General features: G+C 36.0%; 1 protein-coding gene across 1 annotated transcript in view; it reads left to right on the top strand.

Moving 5' to 3' along the window:
• LOC101422083 (vomeronasal type-2 receptor 26-like) overlaps positions 1-25,701 on the top strand; it is a 28,463-nt gene extending 2,762 nt beyond the window's left edge. Inside the window, exons 4-8 of the mRNA XM_004455287.3 lie at positions 1,130-1,936; positions 6,855-7,076; positions 8,238-8,361; positions 20,013-20,919; positions 25,290-25,701. Coding sequence (XP_004455344.3) covers positions 1,130-1,936; positions 6,855-7,076; positions 8,238-8,361; positions 20,013-20,919; positions 25,290-25,701 — 2,472 coding nt within the window. The remainder of the gene's footprint in view (positions 1-1,129; positions 1,937-6,854; positions 7,077-8,237; positions 8,362-20,012; positions 20,920-25,289) is intronic.
• The last annotated feature ends 271 nt before the right edge of the window (positions 25,702-25,972 follow it).

Here is a 25,972-nt window from a genome sequence, read left to right as displayed (position 1 = left end):
ACCACAAAATCTAACTATAATAGAGAATATAAGCCTTTCTACCACATATTTTTTATTTTTTATTTTGGATAAATTAAAAAATACACAACTATCTAGATTAGAAAGTAGAGGCTATAAGTACCCAAGACAAATATTCAAATAATCAAAATTTTGTTCATCTTTATTCAGTTCAAATTACTGTCCATTTGAATGTACCTATTAAAATATTATTTTTCAGATCTGTCACTTGAATTCCTAAGTTCTGTGCCATGTCTATAAAACCTTGACAAACTTTCACCTATATATTTTAAAATGCATTTGCAGTTTTGTAGGCTTTTCTGTTTTGTTTTGTTTTTATTAACTTTTTAAACCAAATATTCATCCATGTACTTAATCAAGGAATTTTGACCATTATTTCCAAAACTAATTGTTCTGCAGCTGATATATGTGTGAGGCTTATTAACCAGTGAAATTTAGATTAAACATTGACATGCCATTGGTTTTATGGGTCTAGAGTTTGGCTTAAGACATAGGCGGGCCTTTAAATTTGACTGTCATATGTATATATGTGTGGCTAAATATGATCACTCAAAAAATTCATACTTGCAACAAATGATAAAAGATGCTGATCTGAACTCTGAAGAACTCATGCATTAAGTGGATTAAATGTTGAGGAAGAATCAGTAAAGCCTGATTATGGGTGATATATACTCAAAATTTAGATAGCAGAATACTAGAAAAAATTAAGGAAATTGTTTCTAAGAGGATAGTGCTATATGCCAGTGATAGATTAGGTAAGGTGATATAATTCTTCATGTGATTTAGCAGTTTAGAAATAATTAATGACCTAGTAATTAAAGAAAGTGCTATAAAGTTGGGGACAAAAGCCTGATAGAATAGTTTCAAGAGGGAATGTTATGAGGAACAGTGGAAGAGCAAGAATATATGCAGGATGAACAGTGAAAATTATGTACATATACTGGGAATAATGAAATGAAGTGATGAATGATATGAAAAATTGCTATTCTTAATATTTATTTCTACATTTTTTTCAGTTCTTCCACTATGCATGTAAGATGTAAGACAAAGTAAGTGATTCATGAGGAAACATCAGGATTTCATAAAAGTAGTGTCTTTCTGTTCTCTTTAGATCAGCTACGGTACGTTTGACCAGAGTCTCAACGACAGAGTCCAGTTTCCGTCTCTCTACCAGTTTCCCATGAGCACTACAGCTCTGCATCAGGGGATTATTCGACTCCTGCTACATTTTGGTTGGGTCTGGGTTGGCCTTGTGGTTGCAGACGACATCAGAGGGGAAAACTTCCTCAGGGATATGTCAGAGGAAATGGTCCACAATGGACTCTGTGTTGCCTTTATAGGGAGGGTGCTAGATTTTTCTGCTGAACGCGAAGTTTATATGCACTTCACTGAAAGACTCATGACAATAAATGTCATTATTGTACTTGGGGATACCTATTCTCTACTAAGATTGTCATTTATGGTAGTTTGTAATATTCCATTTGGTAATGTCTGGGTCACAACTTCTGATTGGGACATAACCACATCACCCCTAAGAGGCCTTGAAAGTTATTCCAGGCTTGGAGGAGGCTTATCCTTTTCTCTTCAAGTAGATGAGATTCCTGGTTTTAAAGATTTTCTCCAAAGTGTTCGGCCTGCAAAATATCCTCATGATATATTTATGCAGGACATGTGGTCTATAATATTTGACTGTCCATACTGGCACGTACCTGGGATCATGAAATTGGAATATTGTGAACAAAATGGCACTCTGGAGACTCGACCTCTTCGTGTTTGGGACATGAAAATGTCACCTCAGAGTTACAATGTCTATGCTGCTGTGTATGCTGTCGCCCAAGCGCTCCATGATGAACTGGCAATGAAAATGGAGGAAGAGACAGGGGAGAAAAGTGCAAATTTGGCTCTGCATCAGTGGCAGGTAGAAAAACACATTCTTTAATTTGCCTAGGATGGTTGACGAGAATTGTCCAGTCTATTTCTGAATTTATGATTTTTTATCCTTTTCTCAAAGTAGAGAAAAAGAGGTTTTAAAAAGAAAAAAAAAGCAAAACTACAAAATCCAAAGTGTGTGTTTATTTTTAACAAATTAAGTTGCTGTTAGCCCCTTATTCCCACCTTCACAATATACTATTTTTTATTTAAAATTATGCATTGTATTATTACATATCAGGAGAGAGGTATTTAATCAGTAATAGGAAGAGCCATTAATTGTCATACATCATTGCAAATTCACTTATTTTCATGTGCTCTTACATTGTTTTGGGAAATTTCATACTTTGACCTAAAATTTTTCACAAGCATACATAGAGAGCACTAGAAAAGACTCATTGGTATATTTTGACCCATTTATATCATTTTACAGTTTTATGTGTTTGTTATTTTGTTAAATGGGTTTTAGAAAGGATAAGTCTTTTCTTAAAAAATGAAACCAGAATATGTGTAGCATGACTTCAAGTCACATCATTTAAATATCAATATAGCTATTCTCAGTAGATTTGTTAAAACCAGGTCTATAGCTCTTTCTACTGAATTATGGAAGATGGAAAGAAATCCTGCTGATAACACATTTACTGCATTTCCTGTAATTTTTGTCCTTAAGATACTTGGATCAGGATTTCTTAAAAATGGAAGGGGCTCTTTCTTTATTATTTATGAGGAATTTTAAAGCATTTCTATCTTTTATCTCTGACTACTCGGAACCTCCTATAAGGAAGCTGGTGCTCTAACACTGAGACAGAACAGCTTACCTGAGTTGGTTTATTCTTTTGTTTGCTCGTTTGCTTTACTTTGGTTTGTATTGTATTTTAGGAGGTACCAAGTAAAATCCAGTCCTGGACCTTCTATTTTAGAAGCAGGAGCTCAACCACTTGCTTCCCATCCCTCCAAAGACTGGCTTTTTTAAGAAAACACAAATCAGCTCTATTGATGCATGTTAACAATGCATGTAAATACATCCAAAGTGTATAATCAGTGATATTTGGTATAATCACGTAGTCATGCTTTCATTAGTCCAATCATTAATAAAACATTTTCATTTTTTTCAATAATAATAATTAATAATAATATTAATAATAAACAAAAACCAGACAGACAACAAGAAATTTCCTTACTTGTCAATATCTCTTTGTTTCCCCCATTGTACACAGCTGTTTCTGGCTATTCCATCCAAGATCTGTAATCAATGCATTTTTGTATAATCACAAAATTGTACATTCATCATCTCAAAAATTTTTGAACAATTATATTACTTCAAAAAGAAAGACTGCAAACCTCTTAGATTTCCATCCTCAGACTTCCATAACTACTAATTCTTGATCTTTTACATGTATATAATAAAGTTATGAATAGGCTCTCTGTTTTAAAATAAAAGTAATCCTGTGGAAAAATTTGGGGGACTGCACAAAATTTACAGATTAATTTGGTACAAATTAACATCTATTTAACATTAACTCCTCCAATCCACTATCATGATATATACATCCACTAGTTTAAATCTTTAATTTCTCACAATAATTTTATTCTACTTTGCAGTGTGTGAAATTTGCATAAATTTCATAAATTCCATTACACATATTTCATATTTCTTAAGTATATAAAAGATTATTTCTTAAAACATTCTTTCAATTTGTTTCAATCTGATTAACAAAAGTGCATTTGATATTTTTGCATTTATTTTATTCATGAATCATGTTGAATTTTTGTGTTTAGTTATATATAGGTATTAAGGGAAACATGTTAGAATCTTTACTATGACTGCGGAATTGCCCAATTCTCCTTTAAATAAATTTGTCCATTCTTCCTCTAAGTTTTGTCCAGTTTTGCTATGTATATATTATCTTTCTATTGAAATATTATAGTATAAGTTTTCTATTTTTGAAAGATTAAGCTAGTTACTGGGCTAACAGTGCTCCTGAGAGGAGAAAGAGAAAAAAAATAATATAAAATAAAAATAATTTGCTTGGGATTAGACAAAGGAGGATGTAATCAAGGATGAATATATAGTACTGGTTGATGGAATGAGAATGAGGGAAAATTTGAGGATCTCCAATTTGAATTGCTGATGATGCCCAAAATATGTATGCTACCTGGCATCTTCACCACCTGTGGTTGAAGGTTTTTGCCCATTCTTTATATTCTTAAAGTTTATCTCTTGTATGAATTTTCTGATGTGATATAAGGGATTTATGATGGCTAAAAGCTTTCCCCCAAACATTATATTCCTGAGTTTCTTCCCAGTACACCCCTTTGATGTTCAGTAAGGGATACCCCCTCTCTAAAAGTCATCTGGCATTCAGTATATTCACATGGTCTTATGCCAGTGTGGAGTGTCTGTTGTTGAAAACAATACAGCCATTGCTAAAGCCTTCCAATATTCAAGGTATTCAGAAGGTTACTATTCAGTATGTAGTCTCTGGGACAATATTGGCTCTCTCCAGTATGTATTCTCTGGCACAACTATCTGGTGTTGAACTAGATGTGAAATCTGGCATAAGGCTTTACTGCAATCCCTCTATCCATAACATTTTTTCCAGTGTGAATTCTCAGAATTTGAATACGATGATCACTCTGCCTAAGTCTTTTCCACATTTGATATATTCATAGGAATTCTCTTTGTTATGACTTTGTTTAAGTGTAGAGATTATGATGAATGTTATCTCACACTTATTTCATTAAAAGGACTCATTTCTCTACAGATTTGCTACCGAATTATTTTGTATTTTTTCTGTTCATCGTTTTAAAGCTTTACATACCAATATGAAAGTTTTATATTAAAAATAATAAATAAACAAAAAATCAAACAGGTTCATATTCTCTCTTCTATGTGAACATCCAGCTTCCTTTCAAGAAAGTTTTTACATCCCCAGTTTCTTCTGATGTGGACTAATAAAGACCATGTCTTTTTTTTTTTTTTTAAAGATTTATTTTATTTAATTTCCCCCCCTCCCCTGGTTGTCTGTTCTTGGTGTCTATTTGCTGCGTCTTGTGTCTTTGTCCGCTTCTGTTGTCGTCAGCGGCACGGGAAGTGTGGGCACGGGAAGTGTGGGCGGCGCCATTCCTGGGCAGGCTGCTCTTTCTTTTCACGCTGGACGGCTTTTCCTCACGGGCGCACTCCTTGCGCGTGGAGCTCCCCCAAGCGGGGGACACCCTTGCGTGGCACAGCACTCCTTGCGCGCATCAGCACTGCGCATGGCCAGCTCCACACGGCTCAAGGAGGCCCGGGGTTTGAACCGCGGACCTCCCATATGGTAGACGGACGCCCTAACCACTGGGCCAAAGTCTGTTTCCCAAGACCATGTCTTTTAAGTCTTTCCATTATCACTACTTTGGTTAATGTTTCTTCATAAATATCCTGGTTTTGTGATCCTTTTTGGTGTATGTGCATGCTCCAAATCTGGGCACAGCCCACGTCTCATCTCTCTTTTTTGTCATCGAGGATGCTTTTCTTTGCTCCAAAAAGGTCTCATATCTGGTTTAGAAAAGCATAAACCTAGAAAGACTAGACATCTATAATTCTCCAGCATCCCCTTCATGTGAAAACTATGCAGAGCAAGCTTCAGCCATTCCCTGTCATTTTTGGAGATATCTATGGCCACATTCATGAAAGTCCTTAAACTCTGATGAACATGATTTCAACCACCAAAATATCTTCTAAGGAATCTCTCTTCAGATGTTCATAGGTCGGCCTCAGACTTGGCTTTCAGAAGCTCCATTCCTGTACCTCTACTTCTTTCTGGGTCCTCATTTAGAGAAGGACCTTCTGCTGAGAGAGCAGAGGTGAGGTGTTTGTTGAGGGAATTTCATAAGAGCCAATACAGAGAGGGCTCTGGAGCCTGCCCTTTATGAATCTGAACACTCCTTCTTCCACTTACTACCAGCTACTTACCTTCCCTATGCTTCCCTTGAAAAGCAGCAAGGACAGGGTCATTTTTTCATTCAGATGTACTGAGTGACAAAGTTCTATCTTCTCTTTCGTTGGTGATTACCAGAACACTTCTGTACTCAACAATTATGATCTCTAGTCCTCATTGTCCCATGGATATGGAGACTTCTCCTGAGCCTTGCCCCAGCAGGTAGGGATACAAGGACTGTATTAGCCAAAAGTGAGCTCCCCTGGACTCCTTGTCAGGACACTAACATTTTAGCCATAACTAGTCTCCTGGTGGTTGGAGTGAGTGGGAGTAGGAGGAGGACTACCTTTCTCAGAGAGTTTAAATCTTCTCATCCACTTACACCCATGTCCCTTTCCAGTAAACAAATCTCCCCTGTAAACCAGGACTTTCTTGACTGCTCAAGAGACATGCACAATCATGCCTGCCACAGCCAGGCACAGAGAGTTGCTCTTAATATTTATCATCTTCTAATGTCTTCAGATATTCGTAGTGAGAATCTTTTGTAGCTCATGGTAGTAAAACTAATTAAATTATAGAGGACATTCTAAGACTGGACACCAAGGAATTTTTAACTCTGTTGTACAGAAAATTAAAAGACCTGCATACATTGTTCTGTTTTGCTCTAAGAATTAGTACCTAATGCTCAAGGAGTTAGGTGTTTTACTTATTGCCTGTGTGAACTAGGAAATTCAGTTCCTTTAATTGCAAAAGCCAAATGGTATCTCTAACAAATTCATTGACTTATAAGAGAATATTTAAGTTAGTATTTTAATACTTGTAGAGCCATATTTAATACATATTATTCTGTATATAAGAGTTTTCTACAATAACCAATGAAAATATTCTCTTGGAACTTATATTTGGAGGAATAGAAGGCAATTGAAGAAATAAGATTCATTCAGTTTTCTATACTTTGTGCGTTCCTGAATTCTCTTTCATTCATAGCTCCATCCATTTCTGCAAAAGAATCAACTTGAAAGAAGTGTGAATAAAAAAATTGTGAATGAGAAAATTTCACCAACTAAGTTCGACATCTTGAACTATCAGTCATTGCTGAATGATAGGAAAGCTCAAGTAAAAGTTGGAGAGTTCATTTATGAATCTCACAATAATCAGCACTTTTTCTTGAATGATGAAAAGATAATGTGGCATGAATACTACAGTGAGGTAAGAAACTTGAACAGATACCTACGTGTGATTCTTAGATGAAAGTATGGCCAGTAGTTATCTTTAGAATAAGCTGCCAACGACTTCCATTATGCAGATACTCCTGTTAATTTGTCCTTTGTTCTAAATCTGGATGGTGGATCATTTGGGCTCAGGAAAATGGTGAATACTTTTATTTTGAGTTATTTGAAACCATTGAAAAACTGTCCATATAATGATCCAGTTGATCAGTTTCTTTCATGGCTAGAAAAAATAACATCATCAATGTGCTAAAGTAGATAGAAGATTGGTAAGTCCTGGAATGGGTGGCTATAATTGTTTACTGAAGGCTGTTGGGAAAAATATGCCTGCAAGTTGGTTGTCTTGTAGCAGATACATTAAATAGGATAGAAGTAAACATTTCCAAGACTTTGAAAGTTTCCAAACCATGTCATGAGCAGAGATGCACCCTGATCTTGGAGTCTTCACTCACATGGCAGGATAAAATGGCAGCTCTCTTTCCCTGTGTCTGTGTGTTTTTCTTCCATTTATGTAAGACTATAGCAGGAGGGACAGGACATATGCTCGGACTCCCCTCACTTAAGTACTTCAATCAAAGGCTCCCAACTGAATTCAATCCAATTAAAAGTGACCTAACCAAAAGTTCCCATAATCCTATCTTACCAAACAGTCTCACTTACAATAGGTTTACATGCACACAAATTATTTAGTTTAAGAATATAATTTTCTGTTTTCCAAAAAAGGCTCAAACCAGCACAGGGCCTAATATGAAGGACTGATAGGAAAGAAAGGAAATGAGTGTTTTGTGATGAAGACAGTCTCAGCAACTGGATATGATGATGTGAGAGCTTTACCATTTGAGTTTACCTATCTTAAGGATGTTTAATTCTATTTTTTCTTGTTATTGCCATGGAAAGAATAGAACTTTCTGATGTTTACTTGTGATGAACATAATCATCACTGAGAAAACTTTAAAAATTAAATGACTTCCAAAGCTCAGGAGTTTCTGGTTAAGCCCTTATGTTACCAAGAAATTGTGCTAACTTGTTAATAATTTGAACGATCAAATCCCCCTTAAAACTTATATAATTTCGCATGTATATATAGTTTCTAAATTTTACTTTTGGAGTTGCTTTACCTCTTCTTTTTGCTCTGACACAGACTCCCTCTGCTGTTTGTAGTCAAAAATGTCCACTTGGATTCAGCAAAGCAGCTCAAGAAGGGAAACCGTTTTGTTGTTTTAATTGTGTTCCCTGTCCAGATGGAGAGATTGCGAATCAAACAGGTTGGTAAATGTGAAGATTGTTCTAGATGTAGGATAGTACACAATGAGAAATGACTTGATCATTCCTTGGGGTATGTGTGAATGCCAGGTGTGAATGTATTATTTTATCTTCTTTATTTCAGGTGTCTTGAGGTTAGCTGTATTGAATTCATTTTCTTCTCTTTCTGCCTCTTACCTTTCTCTAATTTCTCTGTTGTTGAAGAATAATCCCAACCACTATATATTGAGCTCATCCTTAAAACCCAAAACATGGAGGTTCAATTTATGTACATTACCTTATATACAGATCATTTTTGCAGATGATAAAATTACCAAGATTATCAAGCTATGGGGCAGATATCAGACAAAATACAGGACTATGTTAAATCAGAAATTCTTTTAATAATGTTACACTCCAGTGACAATTTCAGATACATTTCTAGCAATCTGATAACCCACAGTGGCAGTATTTGTGAAAGAGTTTGCTGTTTGGAGAACATTAGAAAATTACTGTTTAATGAAAAAGTAAATATTTTGAGAAACTAAAAACAGTTTCATTTTAAAATTATCATGATCCATGAAGACGATTTTATTCCCAACACATACCCTTTTTAGCTGTTGCCTTGTATTAGGAAATATAATCAAATGGTGTGGACCATTGACCATGAGGTGCAGCGGTTCTCAGAGATGTATTCACCAAATGCAATGAATGTCACATGATGATGGAGGAGATTGTTGTTATGGGGTGAGGAGAGGGATGAGGGGGTGGGGGGTATATGGTGATCTCATATTTTTTTAATATAATATTTAAAAAATACATAAAGAAAAAAAAATAAAGAAGGAAAAAATATATATATATTATGACCTGGAAAATCTTTCTACAACTTTAGAAAAAGCAATACAATTTTACTATTGCATAAGCTTAAAGCTGAATGTGACATATCACAGTCAATCTGTCAAAGACATTTTTGAGAAAGAAGGAAACATCACCCTTTTATATAGCCAAGTAGATACAATGATATTTTACCTGCTTTAAAGGTAAAGGAACTAATCCTCAATTAGGAGGACTTGAGAGCACGATTTGCCACCCATCTTTTATTTTAAAAGTAACTGGTAATTTGAGTGGTCTTTCTGTTTGTTAATTTCCTCTATTTAAAGGAAAAAAATAGCACTTCTCATTTGTCTATGACATGAACATAGGTATAATTTAGCACTGATGCCTAAGTTAAATGCTCATGAATTAGGAAGGTGAGTTTGTGAATATTTTTGATATACACATTTCAGAAAGTTGTCTACCATGACTTTGAAGAAGAGGTTTTGTGTTATAAAGGTGGCATAATGAATATTTGGCTTTTTAAAAGATTTATATACATTTCAAATGGGCAGAGAAAGGATTTACAATGACAGGTTTTCTGAAGAATATTCTAAGAACAGGGAAGAATGGAAGAGGTTGGTTTATTTTCCTTTTTTACCAGGGAAATAATTATTAAGTGTTTTGATTTATATTTACCATTATACTTCCCTCATTGTTACCATAAAATAATAACACTATTTTTTAAAAATTGTTTTTATTGTTGGTTCTACCTGTTTGGAGACAAGTTATAGCCATCTACATAAGTAAAATGTGCATAACAAAATCTAAAGTATTGTGGTAGTATGACTAAAAATGTATTGTAATATTTGCTATATAGGAGTATCCTTTAAATATGTCTTACCAAGGCAAAGAATAAACATAATTTTTGAAGAGTAATTTTTTTACACTACATTAATTTTATAAGCTGTTGTGTTACCCTTATTGCTTTTTTTTTTTGAGAAGTTGTGAGTTTGCAAAATAATAATTAATACCATAAGGAATTCTCATACATTGCATGTCACTAACACCTGTCTTGTTTCAGAATATTCATTACAAATTATGAAAGTACATTATACAAATATTACTTCTAACTGTAGTCAGTATCTTAAGTTGGATGTATTCATGCCACAAACCACTCTCTTATTAATGTATGTATTGCTATGGTATATTTGTTATAGTTCCTGAGAGTTCAGTAGAGATAATTTCTGATTTTATTTAATTGCATTTTTTCCTGTTTTTTTTTTTTTTTTTTCCTTTTTCTATCTAGCTAAGAGTTTACCAATTTTACTGATCTGGTCAAACAATTTTGGTTTGGTTAATTCTCTCTAGTCTGTTCTACTTGTCATCTCTTTGTCTTGTATGAGTACTGTAATAGACTGCTGATGTCTGAGTAGATAGTAATAAAACCTCAAAGAATGAATTATCAAATGCTTACGAGATATTTTGGTTTTGATTATGGTCACCAATCTCTTAATTTAAAAAATTTGTTCTGTTAATAGCAGGCACCAACATTTAATTATCAGGTCATATTTATTTTAAACCTAGAACAAAGAATTGCAGCATAAGTAAAAAGTATTAAATATTTCTTTGTATACCTCATTTTAGACAAAAGTTAAGTTTAATTTTTGAAAAATTTTTCATCATAGGAAACCATAAGCAGGTCACTTTTGTTTGAGTCCATGACCCATCAGGAACCACTATCAAACATACATTATTGAAAGAAATAGGCCATATTTACCAGCAAAATTGGCTGGATATTACATTGCCACATCTTGTAGTCTTTAGTGGGCAACAGATGTCCTAATATTGTAATTTAGTTGTGTAATATTCCAATTTTGTTTTAGTGAGACCTGAAACCACTGTGAAGCAAGAAATTGCAGTTAAGCAAAATATAGCAGTGTGATTTTTTATTTTATGTTTTCAGATTTCTATGCTGCCATCCAATCGTTTATATATTTTTAATGATACATAAAATTTAATGATACATAAAAATATATATGAGGTTCCCATATACCTCCACCCCCGTCACCCCACTCCTCCCATAACAATAACCCCACCACCACAGCACACTCATTGCCCTTGGTGAACATACCCCAGAGCACCGCACCACCACATTGTAGTCTACACTCTCCCCCAGTCCACCAGTGGATTATGGCAGGAGATATAATGACCAGCATCTGTCCCTGCAACATTGTTCAGGACAACTCCAAGTCCTGAAAATGCCCCCACATCACATCTCTACTTTCTTCTCTCTGCCCTCAGCAACTACCATAGCCACTTTCTCCCCATCAATGATACAATTTCTTCCATTACTAGTCACAATAGTACCATAGTAGAATATCAGTAGGTCCACTCTACTCCACATTTTATTCCTCCATCCTATGGATGCTGGGATGGTGATGTCCCCTCCTCCTCTATATCAAGACAGGGCCTTAGATTACACATGGATGGTGACTGCAATTCTTCTGCTTGCAGTTAAAGGCACTCTTGGTTCCCTGCTGTGGTGGTTTTTCCATCTTCACCTCCCTGTTAGCTGGCCTGGATAAACCCAAAGAACCAGCAGGTAGGAGCTGCAAGACTGCTGAGGCTCAGGGCCCAGCTGGCACATGAACAGTCCAGAAATTCAAGTCTCCTGAGTATACACAAATGCTAGCACCAACCACAGATTTAGTAAAAGTGACAGGAAAGGAATGTGTAGAAAGTTCACCTCTGAGTCCAAATCCATCATACTCAGGAACACATATTCTAAAGTAGGGCCAACTGACACAGCCCTGAATTCCAAGGCCATTTGCCATAGCCACAGAACCTGTGGGTCTCCATAGCTCTCAGGACCACCAGTACCTGGGGTTGTATCTACTTTGTCTATCTCTGGGGCCCTGTTGAGGTGTGCATAAGTGCAACCCCTCTGATGGCCTCCCAACTCTTTTTGAAGACTCTTAGCCATATAAACTCTTGTGTCTTTGCCATTTCTCCCTTTTATTCAAGGCCCAAAAGCAGTTTTTAACACATGATCCTACATATAGGCTGAGATATTCTGTTGGTCTGAGTTGACCTTTTTATTCAAGGTCTTTTTCTAGTTACATTACCAGCTGGTGCTTGGTAGTAATCCATTGGCACCAGGGAGGCTCATCCCTGTGTGTCATGCCCCATGCTGGGGGGAAGGTAATGCATTTACACACTGAGTTTGGTTTAGAGAGTGGCCACATTTGAGCAACATGGAGTCTCTCAGCAGATAACTCTTAGGCACCCTGCAGCTTTAGGCCTAGTTCATATTTCAGGCACTCAGGCTCATAAACACAGTCATCAGTATCAAGGGATCATTGTTAGACCATCCTTCTTTGTTGGTCTTTGCCATTGCACTTGGGGGATTTTTGCTGTTCCATTGGCGAATGTGGCAGAACTCCCCTGGCTAGGAACTCAGCACTCCCTCAGTTGTCTTTTGTAACTGTAACAACTATGAAAATACCCAACATATACCCAAACATTTTTATGTACCCTATATACATGCTCTGGAGAACTCCCTCCCAATGATATACCCCCATCAATAACACCCCACATCAGTAATCCTCCCCTGCCATAGTTGAACCTCTTTGTGGTCCAGAACTTCTTCAAAAATGAAGCCTATTATATTGCCAAATTCAATTAATAGGAAAATGAAAAATAATGATGGGTTTAAAAACTAGAAATAGAATACATACTATTTCAGGAAAACTAAAGTACAGCAAAAATAAATTGGGGTATAAAAAATTAAAAATCTTATGATGATTTGTTTTTGATGTTTTGCATTTCATCACTGCAAGAGGTGTTACCCTGCATGGACAGTGGCAAGTCAATTTCTTTTGTTCTTCTTCAGTGTCTACATCTTGCTTTTTTTTCTAATTTTTAATTTTGTCTTTACAAAAGTTTCAGATCACAGCAAATCACATATACAATATAGGGGATTCCCATATATCCAACATCAAACCCTTTTCCCCCATTTCCAGCAATGTTCCCCTTACTTATTCATGTTATCCTTGCTATAGCTGTTGCACACATTGAAACATAGCTTCAAACATGGTTCCATTTTGGCTCACATTATGGTTCATATTTTAGACTGTACAATTTTCTAAATTTTTAGTTACCCCATGTTTTACATTATGGTTTACATTTTAGCCTGTAGATTTTTATACATTTTTGTTGTAGTTTAACATGTCCTATATCCATCACTGCACAATCCTGCAGAACACTTCCACTGCCCCACAGTTACCCTGATTGCATCTATTCTATACCTCTCTCCCCATCCCCTCAGGGCTCATAGTGACAATCAATCTTCATTATATGAAGGACCATATTCACAGATACTCACAGGAATGCCAAGAACTTGAAAGATTAGACTTCTTAAACCAATGGGAGCCACCAATTCTCTTGAGAGACACAATTCCCTCTGTTTGAGAACATCAGTCCTCCCCAAGATGTGGGTACACCTTCACACTCATTGTATAGATCTCAATCCAATGATATAACACACAATGACAAAATGAGCACTTACTCCCTAGAAGCCTGCTCTTGTGCCAGATTCCCCCATTAAGCATCTTAAACTGGTAATCCTTCCTTATTATATTTTCTAAAGAGTTTTCTCAACATTATAGTTTTAACCACATACCTGAAAATCACTCATGTCAAATATTCTGCCCATCCTTCTCCCCAATTCCTTGGGCCAGCTGACCCATCCTCCCAACCCTAGCCCGCCTCAAGCCCACAAAGCCCCAGCTAAAAGTATCCCTATGCCCCTTCATATCCCTCCCTGTACACATACTTACCTCCAGCTTATCATAGATTTCATCCATGTAGGTGTCAGCTCATGACCTTCCTCTCCCCGCCAACTTCCTTTAAGCCTATCATCCTGTCTCTAGCTCTCTGAGACAGCTTGGCTGTATTTTGAATTGTTATAGATCCCTAGAGTGGAACAAGTTTTTTAAGTTTTATGATAAGGACTAGAAAAATACTCGGCATATATATAATCCCTTAAGGACACTTTTGTCATTAATATTGGAATATTAGAAACTACATCAAGTAAAAATCTAGACTGGCATACTGAAAGAATAGAAAGAATAAAAAAGAAAATCTAAAATGAGTAGACTATAAACCAACTACAGAGGAAAATTTACAGATGAAAGTACTTAAGTCAGGAGTCAGAAGATTTGTAAGCTCAAGAATTACAGGGGTTAATGGAAAAACATATATATTTGTTTTCCTAAGGTCTTGTAAAAATTAACCATTTTATCAAATTTACATTTTGCTTTTATATGAATTGTGAGCTTATCCTAGGATGACTGTACATTTTAAATTATTTTTGTAAATTTTTATAACTGATTATCTATTTTTATTGAGCTCTCAACAAAGAATATACTTTTATATAACACTTGCTTTTTAAGTGAGATTTATTAAATTTTTGGTGTGATAATTCAAACTTAAACCAATGCCGTCATTCTCTAGGCTCTATAACCATGTATCACTTTTTTTTTTTATCCTGGGGTGCCACTCTCTGCCATGGGCTAGTGTGTAGAAGACATGTAAAACATGTAATTATCAAATCAAAATTTTTTTTTTCCAAGGAGTTTCACTGTGAATCTCCAGAGTACAGGATGAGCCAGACTTTCAGTTGAACAGCTGTTCTCTATACAGTGGGTTTATGGGAGAGTCCAGAGAAAGTAAGAAAATATGGTTTTTCATCAAAAGACATCCCCCTGTGGGTAATGTAGAAGAAAATTATTCAAGTTAACCCAAAATAGCAACATGTAGTATAAACCTAATATTACAGGGATAGCAGGATATTCCTCAGGAAATAATAGAAAAAAATTAGCTCTATTATGAACATTTCCCATTTCCAAAAATTGCTGTCTGCCAATTTTAGGTCATTTGCCAAGCCCTCTCTATCTTATGGACTTTTGTGATCCCTTGTTATTGAATTTTTTGAATACTCCAGGCACTCTTTTCATGATTTTTTCAGAATTCTTGACTTTTAAAAATAATGACACGTAAAGAGAGCCAAAGTGGCTCAGTGGTAGAGGTCTGGTATCCCACGTAAAAGGTCCGGGGTTCAATCCCTGGTCCTAGAACCTCAAAAAAAAAAATATATATATATGTATATGTATATATCCATATATATTATATACATAATATATATGAAAATAAAAGTAATGATGCAAAATTTTCCTTTCTCATTTTTATCCTTTATTAATTAGCCCATGTAAGAATTATTTATTTTTATAAAGAGCTTTACTGGGGACAATTAATAAAGGATTTTTTAATATATAATTATTTTTAAGGGAACTTGTGTATTTACAGAAATATCATAAAGAAAACACAGAGTTAACATAAAGTACCCCCTTTATTCGCATCTACCCTAAAACTTTTAAATGTTTTTCCTTTGCCTTTTTCTAAGAATTGTACAAAATCAAGTAGCACCTTCTAATGTGTATAATAAAATGTCTCTCCCATATTACCATTTCTTTCCTTGATTTTCAAAGGAGGTTTAGATTACATAACTATTACACTGAAAATATAAGGGATTCTAACTACCTCACTCCTCCTACACTTTCCCCTATTAACAATAACTTTCATTAGTGTGGAAATTTTGATACAATTGATGAACACATATTGACATTGCTACTAAACAAGGCCCATAGTTTGCATTATGATTTACACTTTGTACTGAATAATTTTATAGGTTTTGACAAAGGATATAACAGCTTGTATCCATCTCTAAGATATCATGCAGAACAATTCCAATGGGTCAAAATGTCCCAAGTTAAATGTATTCTTCCCTCTGCCTTCCCTCAGAATCTGTGGCAAACACTGTATTTATATCAATTTTATAAACTCTTCCATTACTAAAATAATAATGTCTATTTTAGTCTAAAATTGTATTCCCCCTTATGCTTATTCATTACTCAATCTTGAGGATTTAGAATGGTGCTGCCCCTTTGCCTCTGATTTAAAGTGGGTTTAGAACCCATGAGACAGACGGATGATACTATTTTGCTTGTAGTTGGTGATACTTGCTTTTTCAGATGGGCGATGTCCCTCATCCTTTGGTTGGTTGTCCTGGGTGAGTATGATGAAGAGGGCTGTAGGTGTTGACTACAACTCTGCTGCGATGCAGGTGTAAAGTGGTATGTGTACAGACTGAATATTTAAGTCTCCAGAACATATATTTAATGGGTATACTGCTAATTATTAGTTCAAATAAATGGAGCAGGTGAACCATGTGTAATCAAATTATAAATGAGGCTGAGACATTGTAGAGATAGGTTATCATATATTCCAGGATTTGGCCCACCAACGGAGTGGCAATTTCCTGGGGTTGTCTGCCCTTCCTACAGTGTCAAAAAGTCTCTAGAGACGTCAGCAGCACCCCTGCTTGAGGCCCTGTTTACTGTGGCAGTCAATGAGGTCCTACTGAAACATGTGTAAGTGCAATGTCTGGAACAACCTCCCAAGTCACTTGGAAATCTCTTAGCCATAAAAACTCATTAGTATTTACTATTTCCCACCTTTGGTCTAAGTAAATTTTTTCCAAATGCATTGTTAGGTGGCATATAATAATAATCCCTTGGTGCCATGTTTGCTCATCCCCTGGAGGTATGTCCCATGGTGGGGAGAATGTAGTGAGTTTATAAGCTGAATTTGGTTTAGAGAGATGCCACATTTGAGAAACAAGAACAAGGAGGTATCTCTAAGTAATATATATTAACAGGAAAGTTTAAATTTCCCAAGAATAAGGTTCATAAGTACAAGCATCAATTTCAAAGGCCTGGCATATTGCTTGCTCCTCCTTTGCTGGACATTGCCCATGTACTCTAGAGAATCTTACCACTTTATGAGAGAATGTAGCAAGACTCCCCAGGATGGAAATTCAATATTCCATCGGTTTTTCTGTAGGTCTCCAGCCTATGAGATAACATCCCATGGCCAAATGCACACATTTTTATTTCACAGAGGCATGGCCCAAGTGCGCCCCTCCCCACACACCACCCTACCACTGATACCCAGCACCAGTGATCACAGTTGCACACCTTCTGCAATTCAAAACCTGCCCCAAAACAACTGCTGGTGGAAATCAACAGGTGATTCCCCACTCTTCTGTGTACACTTCTGTTCCTTTTATCAGTTCATTTCAGCAGAAAGGCAATTTGCAATCCCTCCTGGTGGATCTCTAAACCTTCATTTTTCAATAGTGGAAGCAGACTTTAGAGTCAGATGTCCTCATTCCCCACTTCCTTAGGTGTTGTGATTTTCCCAATAGAAAGTGTTTGTTTTATTAAATGAGCAACTCAACTGTTTGCAGAATCCCATGCTGCAGCCAGAGCCTTTCCCATACATGGGGATATAACTGAAAGCACACTACAGAGCACTGTTTTAAACTTCCAGTTGAAACATGAAGGTTCATAATTTTCTTCGGGTTGGTGACACACCCTTACGACCTATAGAAACAAATGCCAATTCTCTCTCGAAGAAACTATCCTCAAATGATCCCTCATTATTCTCTAAAATTTATAAGTAATAATCAAATTCATTATATAAAATAACTTTGTATAAGATATTTTATATAAGTGAGGAATTCAGATTATCAATGAAGACCAGGTATACATTAAAAAATGATTTTATAAAGCTTTATTAGAACTGAAAGTTAACATTGCTAGTTTAGTGGATTGGACGGAATCAGATTCTTCGTGTTTTCATAGGTTGAGTTTTCGAAAGCTGCATCTGAGATTATGTTTGGCATTAAGAGAATTTATGAAGAAAATTATTGTTTTAAGGGAATGGGGAGGTCAAGTAGAGATATATTTCTGACAAAGACTCTGTCTACTCAATGAGGAAATTTGTATCATATATGGTTCATGAGGGCTGCCTTTCGGTGGGCCCAAATGGGGGGAAATTTATAGTCCTAAGCCAATCAGATGTTTGGTGTTAGATGCTCAGGTAAGAGTTTCTCTAAGCAAGGTGGCTCATTTCAAATGAGGCAAACGCATATGTGCTGATGGCTGTAGGCTAAGGAGAAATCCATTCTAGAAGTGGCATCTGGGTAACAAATATCTCTGTTCATTTTATTTATATTTAAATTTTTAAAAATTTAATTGCCTTTTTAAAAAGATACACAGATTACCAAAAATGAATGTTACATTAAAAAAATATAAGAGGTTCCCATATACCCCATACCTCACCCTACCCCACTCCTCCCACATCAACAACCTTTTCATCATTGTGGTACAATCATTGCATTTGGTGAATACATTTTGCTGCACTGCTGCACCACATGGATTTTAGTATGCACTGTAGTTTACACTCTCCCCCAGTCCCTTCAGTGGGTTATGCCAGGATATATAATGTCCAGCATCTGTCCCTGCAATATCATTTAGGAGAACTCCCCTGTTCATTTTAACAGCTATTGAGATTTAATGGAGTCTACAACAATTTTCTTATAATCTCATTGACTGAAGAGCTATTTCTGGCAATGTGGACATATCAATTAAGAAAAAATTTAGGGACATAAAGACTCATAATATTTAGGCATTCAGGCATTGACTTTTCTACCTTCATTTTTCAAATATCTGACTTTGGAGCGAAATAAGTAATATAATTGGATTTCATATTCTATTTATATGAATGGATTCTATATTTTCTATCTTGATCCTGTTTTTTAAATTTTTAAAATTCAGTTTACCCTGGGTAGCTCATGGATTTCCAGGATTTCAACTGATTAATCCTAAATTTCCAGATTTGGTTTTTCTTTTGAGATCCAACTAAGTATAAACATCTCAGTCTGGATGAAGTAGTGAATAAGAGCTCTCCATATATCTTTTACAATAAAGTCAGATTCTGTTTACTGAACTGACTCTTCCTTCCTCCTAACATGAATTTAGATTTCCTGTGCGCTTTCCTTGGGATCCCCAGTGCTTAGATCCTTATGCAAAAGGATACCATAGGAAGGCAAACAGAAAATATATGGCGTGATAATCTAACCAATGCAAGGAAATTTTGATAAATGATTGTATATATTTCATTACTGCTCCAAATAACTGATTAATATCACTCTTTTAAATCAGAAAAGAACCTAATTAAAATGATGAAATTTCATCAAAATTTGGGAAAGTTTTAATGGAGTTAAACCCATATTGAATATTTTATTGTTTTTCAGATTAAAAATGAGTCATATTTCATTCTCCATATGTTTGAATAAAGTCAAATCAAATGATGCGAGTTTAGATTTAACTGTTTTTATTTTGTAATTTCTGCAAAGTACTTATCTCTAAAACATGCACTGTTCTCTTTTTTCCTTTAAATACTGTTCTTTACTATAAACACTAAAATAATACTAAACTGTTTGTAAAATTATTTTCACAACCAAGTTTAACTTGAAATGAATTGCCTATTATAGTTCCTGAAACATAGATATTTCTAAATATTAAGACCACTTAATTGTGCTTCTTTCCACAAATTAAGCCTAAAAGACTGAGAAGGTGTTTTCTCTTCCTTTCCTGCTTATCAAATACTTTCTTCATACATGCTGTTTTTCTTTCACATCTACTTTAAATTCATGGCTCTTTCAGTGTTCAATTCAAATTTCCTTTTCTGTATTTTTTCATACTTTCAAATATACAATAGATGATTCCTAACTCATGAGGAAGGTCTTTCATTTTTTATAATGTCATTAGCTAATGGACAGAATTGGGTACATTAGGAATTCACATGTGGTTCTTTTCAAGAAATACTTCTTTGTACCCATGTCTGGAGGATGACTAATAAACTTCAATAAATCTGATTGTGTCCCTTTCAGGTATGGATCATTGTATCAAGTGTCCTAAAGACCAGTATCCAGATAAACAGAGGGATAGATGCCTCCTCAAAATCCTGACTTTTTTGTCTTATGATGATACTCTAGCATTTGTTCTTGTCTTTTTGGCTATGAGTTTCTCTGTCCTCACTGCTCTGGTTTTAGGACTATTTATTCGATATCAAGATACACCAATCATCAGAGCTAATAACCGAAATCTCAGTTACCTTCTCCTTGTGGCCTTAATGCTCTGCTTCCTCTCCTCCTTAACTTTTATTGGTCAGCCAAATACTGTGACATGTATCCTCAGACAGACATTCTTTGGAGTTATATTTTCCGTGGCTGTTTCTACTGTTTTAGCAAAGACCTTCATTGTGGTCGTGGCCTTCAAAGCCATCAAACCAGGAAGTACATTGCAGATGGGGATGGTGACCCAATTCTCAAACGCTATCGTCTTTACTGGCTCCCTCATTCAAGTATGCATCTGTGCACTGTGGCTGGGAACCTCTCCCCCATTCCCTGACATGGACACACAATCCGAGTTTGGCCAGATCATCCTTCAGTGTAACGAGGGATCCACGACAGCCTTTTACTGTGTACTCGGTTACTTGGGCTTTCTGGCTTTCCTGAGCTTGACCATTGCTTTTCTGGCCAGGAGGCTGCCAGACAGTTTCAATGAGGCAAAAATGATCACATTCAGCATGCTGGTGTTCTGCAGTGTGTGGATTTCTTTCATACCCACCTATCTAAGCACCAAAGGGAAAGCCATGGTGGCTGTGGAAACCTTCTCCATCTTGGCTTCCAGCGCTGGCTTACTGGGTTGTATATTTCTTCCCAAATGCTATGTGATTCTACTGCGATCAGAAAGGAATTCCAGAAAAAAATTACTTGAAAAACTTCCTTCCCCAAGGTGAATGATTTAATATTCGAAGTGTAAAATTACTATGGAATGAGAAATAATATGGAAAAAAAAATTCAAGATATGGGATAAAATAAATGCATTTCAGTGAAACAACCTAAATTTTTCTTTGAACACCCTTCCTGGATGAGTCTCATTTTCATTTCTTCAATTAGCGTTTGTTTCAGGCACATTTACTTCTCTCTAACAGCATATAATAAGTTAAAAATTCACATCTGAGCAAGGATTAATGAAATCATTCATGTGAAAACATTATTATTCACTTCATGTTAAAAAAAATAAACCTTACAGGATTAGAGAATTTGGTGTTAGAACACTAGTGAGCTTAGGTTCTCCCTCATTATATTGCTTTATAAACAAAATGATATAAAAATGTTTGCTCTGACTTATTGTAAATTTAGACTTGTCCAGGTCACAGAGGTAGCCAGTGGCAGATTCAAGATGAGGCAGTTTAGCTTTGCAGTCCACTCTTTTAACTACCAAAGTCTGCTTCTCAGGAATGTGACAAAGTGGAAATTCTCTTAGGAGATGTTTTGGAAAAGTGTGTTTTTCCTTCCCTAATCAAAGAGATGTAAGGGAAGGCTGTCCTTCTTCTTCTTCATGCTTTTGAAAACAGCAGAGTGAGAATTTGGTCCTTGGATTGGCCACACATACCTGGCACCATATGGGGAAGCCCTGGGGACACAGTGAGGAAGTTAGAGCAGATGTGTGTGAAGAGTTTGGTTTCCTTGGATATAACAAGTCACTCAACAAATCTCCAGACAATTTAAGACTGAGGGCAATAAATGTCAAAATTTTTAAATTCTCCCAATTTTCAAATCATATTTTTTAAATTACAGAAGTTGGAGGTTTACAGAAAAATCATGTAAAAACTTGCAGTGTTCCCTTATACAAGTCATTGTTAACACTTTTCACTAGTGTGGTAACTTTGTTAAAATTGGTGAAGGAATTTTAAAATACAGTCAAAAGTTTACTTTACAGTGTATTTTCTCCTTATACCATCTTATTATTAACACCTTGCATTAATGTGGTAGGTTTATTATAATTTATGAAAGAACATTTTTATAATTGTGCTATTAACTAAAAGTCCCTCCTCTGCATAGGATTCACTGTGTTGTAAAGTCCTATGATTTTTCTTTTACCTTTTATTCTAGTAACAATGAAATAAAATAACATTTCCCCTTCAAGCCACACTCCCATATATCATTCAGGTCTATTAATTACCTTCCAATATTGTGCTAATATCACCACCATCCATTTCTCAAACTTTACAATTAACTTAAACAGAAATTCTGTACAAATTAAGCATTAAAGCCCAATTCCCTAGCCATCCCATCTCCTGGTAACCTGTATTCTATATTCTCACTCTATGTGTTTGCTTATTCTAATAATTTCCTATCAGTGAGATCATCCAATATTTTCTCTTTTATGTCTGATTTACTTCACTCAGCATAATGTCTTCAAAGTATATCCATGTTGTTGCTTACATAAGAAAATCATTTCTTTTCATGCTGATTTATATTTCATTGTATGTATAGACCATATTTTATTTTTCCATTCATCAGTTGATAGAGACTAGGTTTCTTGCATTTCTGAAATTGTGAATAATGCTGCTATGAATGTAAGTCTGTGTATACCTGTTCCATTCCCTACTACCAATTCTTTCGAAGGTATACCTAGTAAAGAGATTCCTTGCTCCTATGGTAATTCTACATTTATCTTTCAGAGGAACTGTTGAACTATCCTCCACAGTGGCTGCACAATTTTATATTGTCAACTGCAATTAATGAATTTTCCTATTTCTCCACATCCTCCCCAGCACTTAAAATTTTCTTCCTTCCTTCCTTCCTTCCTTCCTTCCTTCCTTCCTTCCTTCCTTCCTTCCTTCCTTCCTTCCTTCCTTCCTTCCTTCCTTCCTTCCTTCCTTCCTTCCTTCCTTCCTTCCTTCCTTCCTTTCCTTCTCTCTTTCTCTTTCTTTCTTTCTTTCTTTCTTTCTTTCTTTCTTTCTTTCTTTCTTTCTTTCTTTCTTTCTTTCTTTCTTTCTTTCTTTCTTTCTTTCTTTTTTTAAATAGCAGTCAATTACTAGGTTCGAAAGGATTGTTCATATGGTTTTAGTTTGCATGTCTAGAACTGCAAATGATGTTGATCCTCTTTTTCAGGAGTTCTTAGCCATCTAAGTTTCCTTTTTGGAGAAATCTGTATTCATACTTATTGCTGTTTTTGTTTTAATAATTTTTTTTAAAAATTATAATGTGGCTGGTACATTATAAAACCAGTATTCCAAGGCAATAATTACAAATAAAATATTAAAAAGTCATGTTCTTTTGCATACACTTCTGCATTTATAACTGTATTCACTATTAATGAAAATTAAAACTTTTGTGGGATCTTCTACCAGACTGTTTTTGATCTTGAAATACTTTGACTCTTCAGTGAAGCCATGTTTGTGCTTAGCCTTTACTACTATGTTATATGTCATCTGAACTTCAAAACTACATTCCTCCTCTTTGAGTACAGACCCTCAGATTTTAACAGTAGTTTCACGTTAAGAGAAGGTCTCTTTTTCCATAGTTCAGTTCTCTTAAAAATTTCCATCTCCCCGTATAAGACGCAGGTAATGAATAAAGCATTCACATGATCGCACCTTAGTGTCACTTGAAACTCTTTATGAACACTCTCCTTGGTTCATCTTATTTATCACCGTAAACCTGAAAATGCAGAGTCCTGTAAAAGGTGACATCTGTGTGCACACATGCAATTTTTTGAAAAGACAAGACAATATGGAAGGGGCTGAATTTTGTTCACCAAAATCGGTGTAATGAAAGAAAATAAAATAAACATGAAGGACTAGAATTTTTAAATTATCAGATGTGTAAAACATATAGGGTTCCAGTTTTTAATTCTGTTTTGAAAACTGCATTACAAAAGAATTGAACATTTAATTTTCTTTAATTGAAAAGAAATAATTAATGAAAATATCAACTGTTGAATAACCCCATATGTTCCTGATAAATTTCAATCACATCTTCTTCCTCTACTCACAGTTCTTTTGGTATGTGAAAATAAGCAAATCTTGTCTTAAAAAGCCATACCTGCATGAAGTCATTGGACCTCCTTGACCTAGGGGGTATATTTATTTTAATTTCTTGGGAAATGTTGGCATTTTCCTGTTTAACTGAATCTCACTGCTAACCTGTCCAATGACTTCCTATTTAATGTATTCTGCTTCTTTTATATAATTTATTAATAAACTCTTCTTACTGGTTTTACACAATTAGCACATCTCTATATTCTTTCTTGTGATGAGACCAAGAATCTAGAACACAGAGTATTCTACTAACATATTCGGAAAACCATGGTGGGAGAAAAATAGTCAAGTAATGCTCCCTGTCACCTGACGAAGCCCGGCAAATGATTTTAATCAAAGCCTTTCTGTGCCTTCTCTTGTCTTATCATAGAGGCTTGAAGGAAACTTCCTCAGTCCCTTGGAGGCCCTGAGAGCCTTGTTAATCCATTACCTCTGTGTTCCCAGAGAATGTTGGCCTAAAAGTCACAGAAGAATCTGCCTCTAACTTCTTACTGGGCTTCTTAATGTCTGCTTTACTGCAAAATTCAGTGCCTGGCAGTGGCCATAACATGAGGTCTTTCTCATGGCCACTTAGGACCTCTGCAGAAGTAGGCCAAAAGAAGGCTCCCTAGCCAGACACTTTTGTTAAAAGGAAATCTGTCTTGGTATCTTCGGGCTGGGGACTGGACCCAGATGTCACCAAAGATCTTTAAGGCCATGGGGAAGTCCAGTGAGCTTTGGTACAAATCCATAGAACATTGGGACAGTGATCAGGATCCCTAAATCTTGGGAAGATGGTGCAGCAAAAATATTTCAGTCAGATATAGGGGAGGGATATCGCAAAGACTGACAAATGCAATTATCCTCCCCTAGGATACTGGGTGGCTTCTGCAGTATTTCAGCAGACACCCCACTGTAGTGCCTTCTCAGGAATTGGCATAAACTACCTACTGATGGTCTAAAGGGGCAAAGACTCATCTTCCCCTGTGATACCATGTGGCTGCAGTACAAATTAGAGGATGGCAAAGACTGGCTTCTTTATGAAAACCTGAATTCCAATTAAATCTCGTTTGTAAGAGGGAAGGAAGGGAAAGACATATACAAGGGCCAGAGACCATGTGACCCCATGTGTCCACAAAGGGAAGAGGCAGTGAAAAATACCCTCTCTTAGATCCTAGCTGTAGACATGGACAGATCCTCCTAGGACATCACTTCATTAGCCAGTTTTCCTCAGACATCCAGAGGAAGTTGCAAAACCTTTCCTTATCCCCAACTTTCATGAACTCCCTTTTAGAGCAGCCTTTGCAGTTTTCAACAATCAAGACTATGCCGATGAGGAGATAGGGTTAAAGAAATCAGGTGAAGTGTCTAGGAATAGACTCAGATTTCACCTACCACCATTAAAAGCACCCTGTCACGTCAGGGTCATCCAAATTCAGGCTTACACCTCAGAAGGAACGTGTTTCAGTGTGGAGGGGCTGGCCACTGCAAACTTGGCTGCCCTGAGTTGCCTTTTCTGCAGGGACCAGAAGGGTCGTATTCTTAGTAAAGAAAGTGTGGGTACTGAACCCATGAATGCACCTCTTTCTGAGAGGAAATGGTGCTCTCCTAAGATTCCTGCTCACTACAAACAATCAAGAGAGAAGTGGACTGAAACCAGAAGAGACTCACTGAACAAAATTGCAAACTATCAACCAGGAGACTGAAGTGACACTTGGAGGGGCAAACTATGATTGTTAATTTCTGAATTAATATGGGAAAGATTTACTAGGTCCTGTCTGGAGACTCTCTAGCCACAGATGTGCCTAATAAGAGGAGAAAATAGTGAATCACTTCCAGGCCATTTACTAAAACTCTCCCGTTTCAGAACAGGAAAACCCCTCATAAGCCATCAATAAAGCATCATCCCCTCAAGGAGGAAACTGTTACAGGCTTCTGCCCATGACTAAAAATTTCCTGGAGTATAGCCTGCAATTT

Source organism: Dasypus novemcinctus, chromosome 20 (genome assembly GCF_030445035.2).
Source record: "Dasypus novemcinctus isolate mDasNov1 chromosome 20, mDasNov1.1.hap2, whole genome shotgun sequence".
Lineage (NCBI taxonomy): Eukaryota > Metazoa > Chordata > Mammalia > Cingulata > Dasypodidae > Dasypus > Dasypus novemcinctus.
This window is presented reverse-complemented; position numbering and strand designations above follow the sequence as displayed.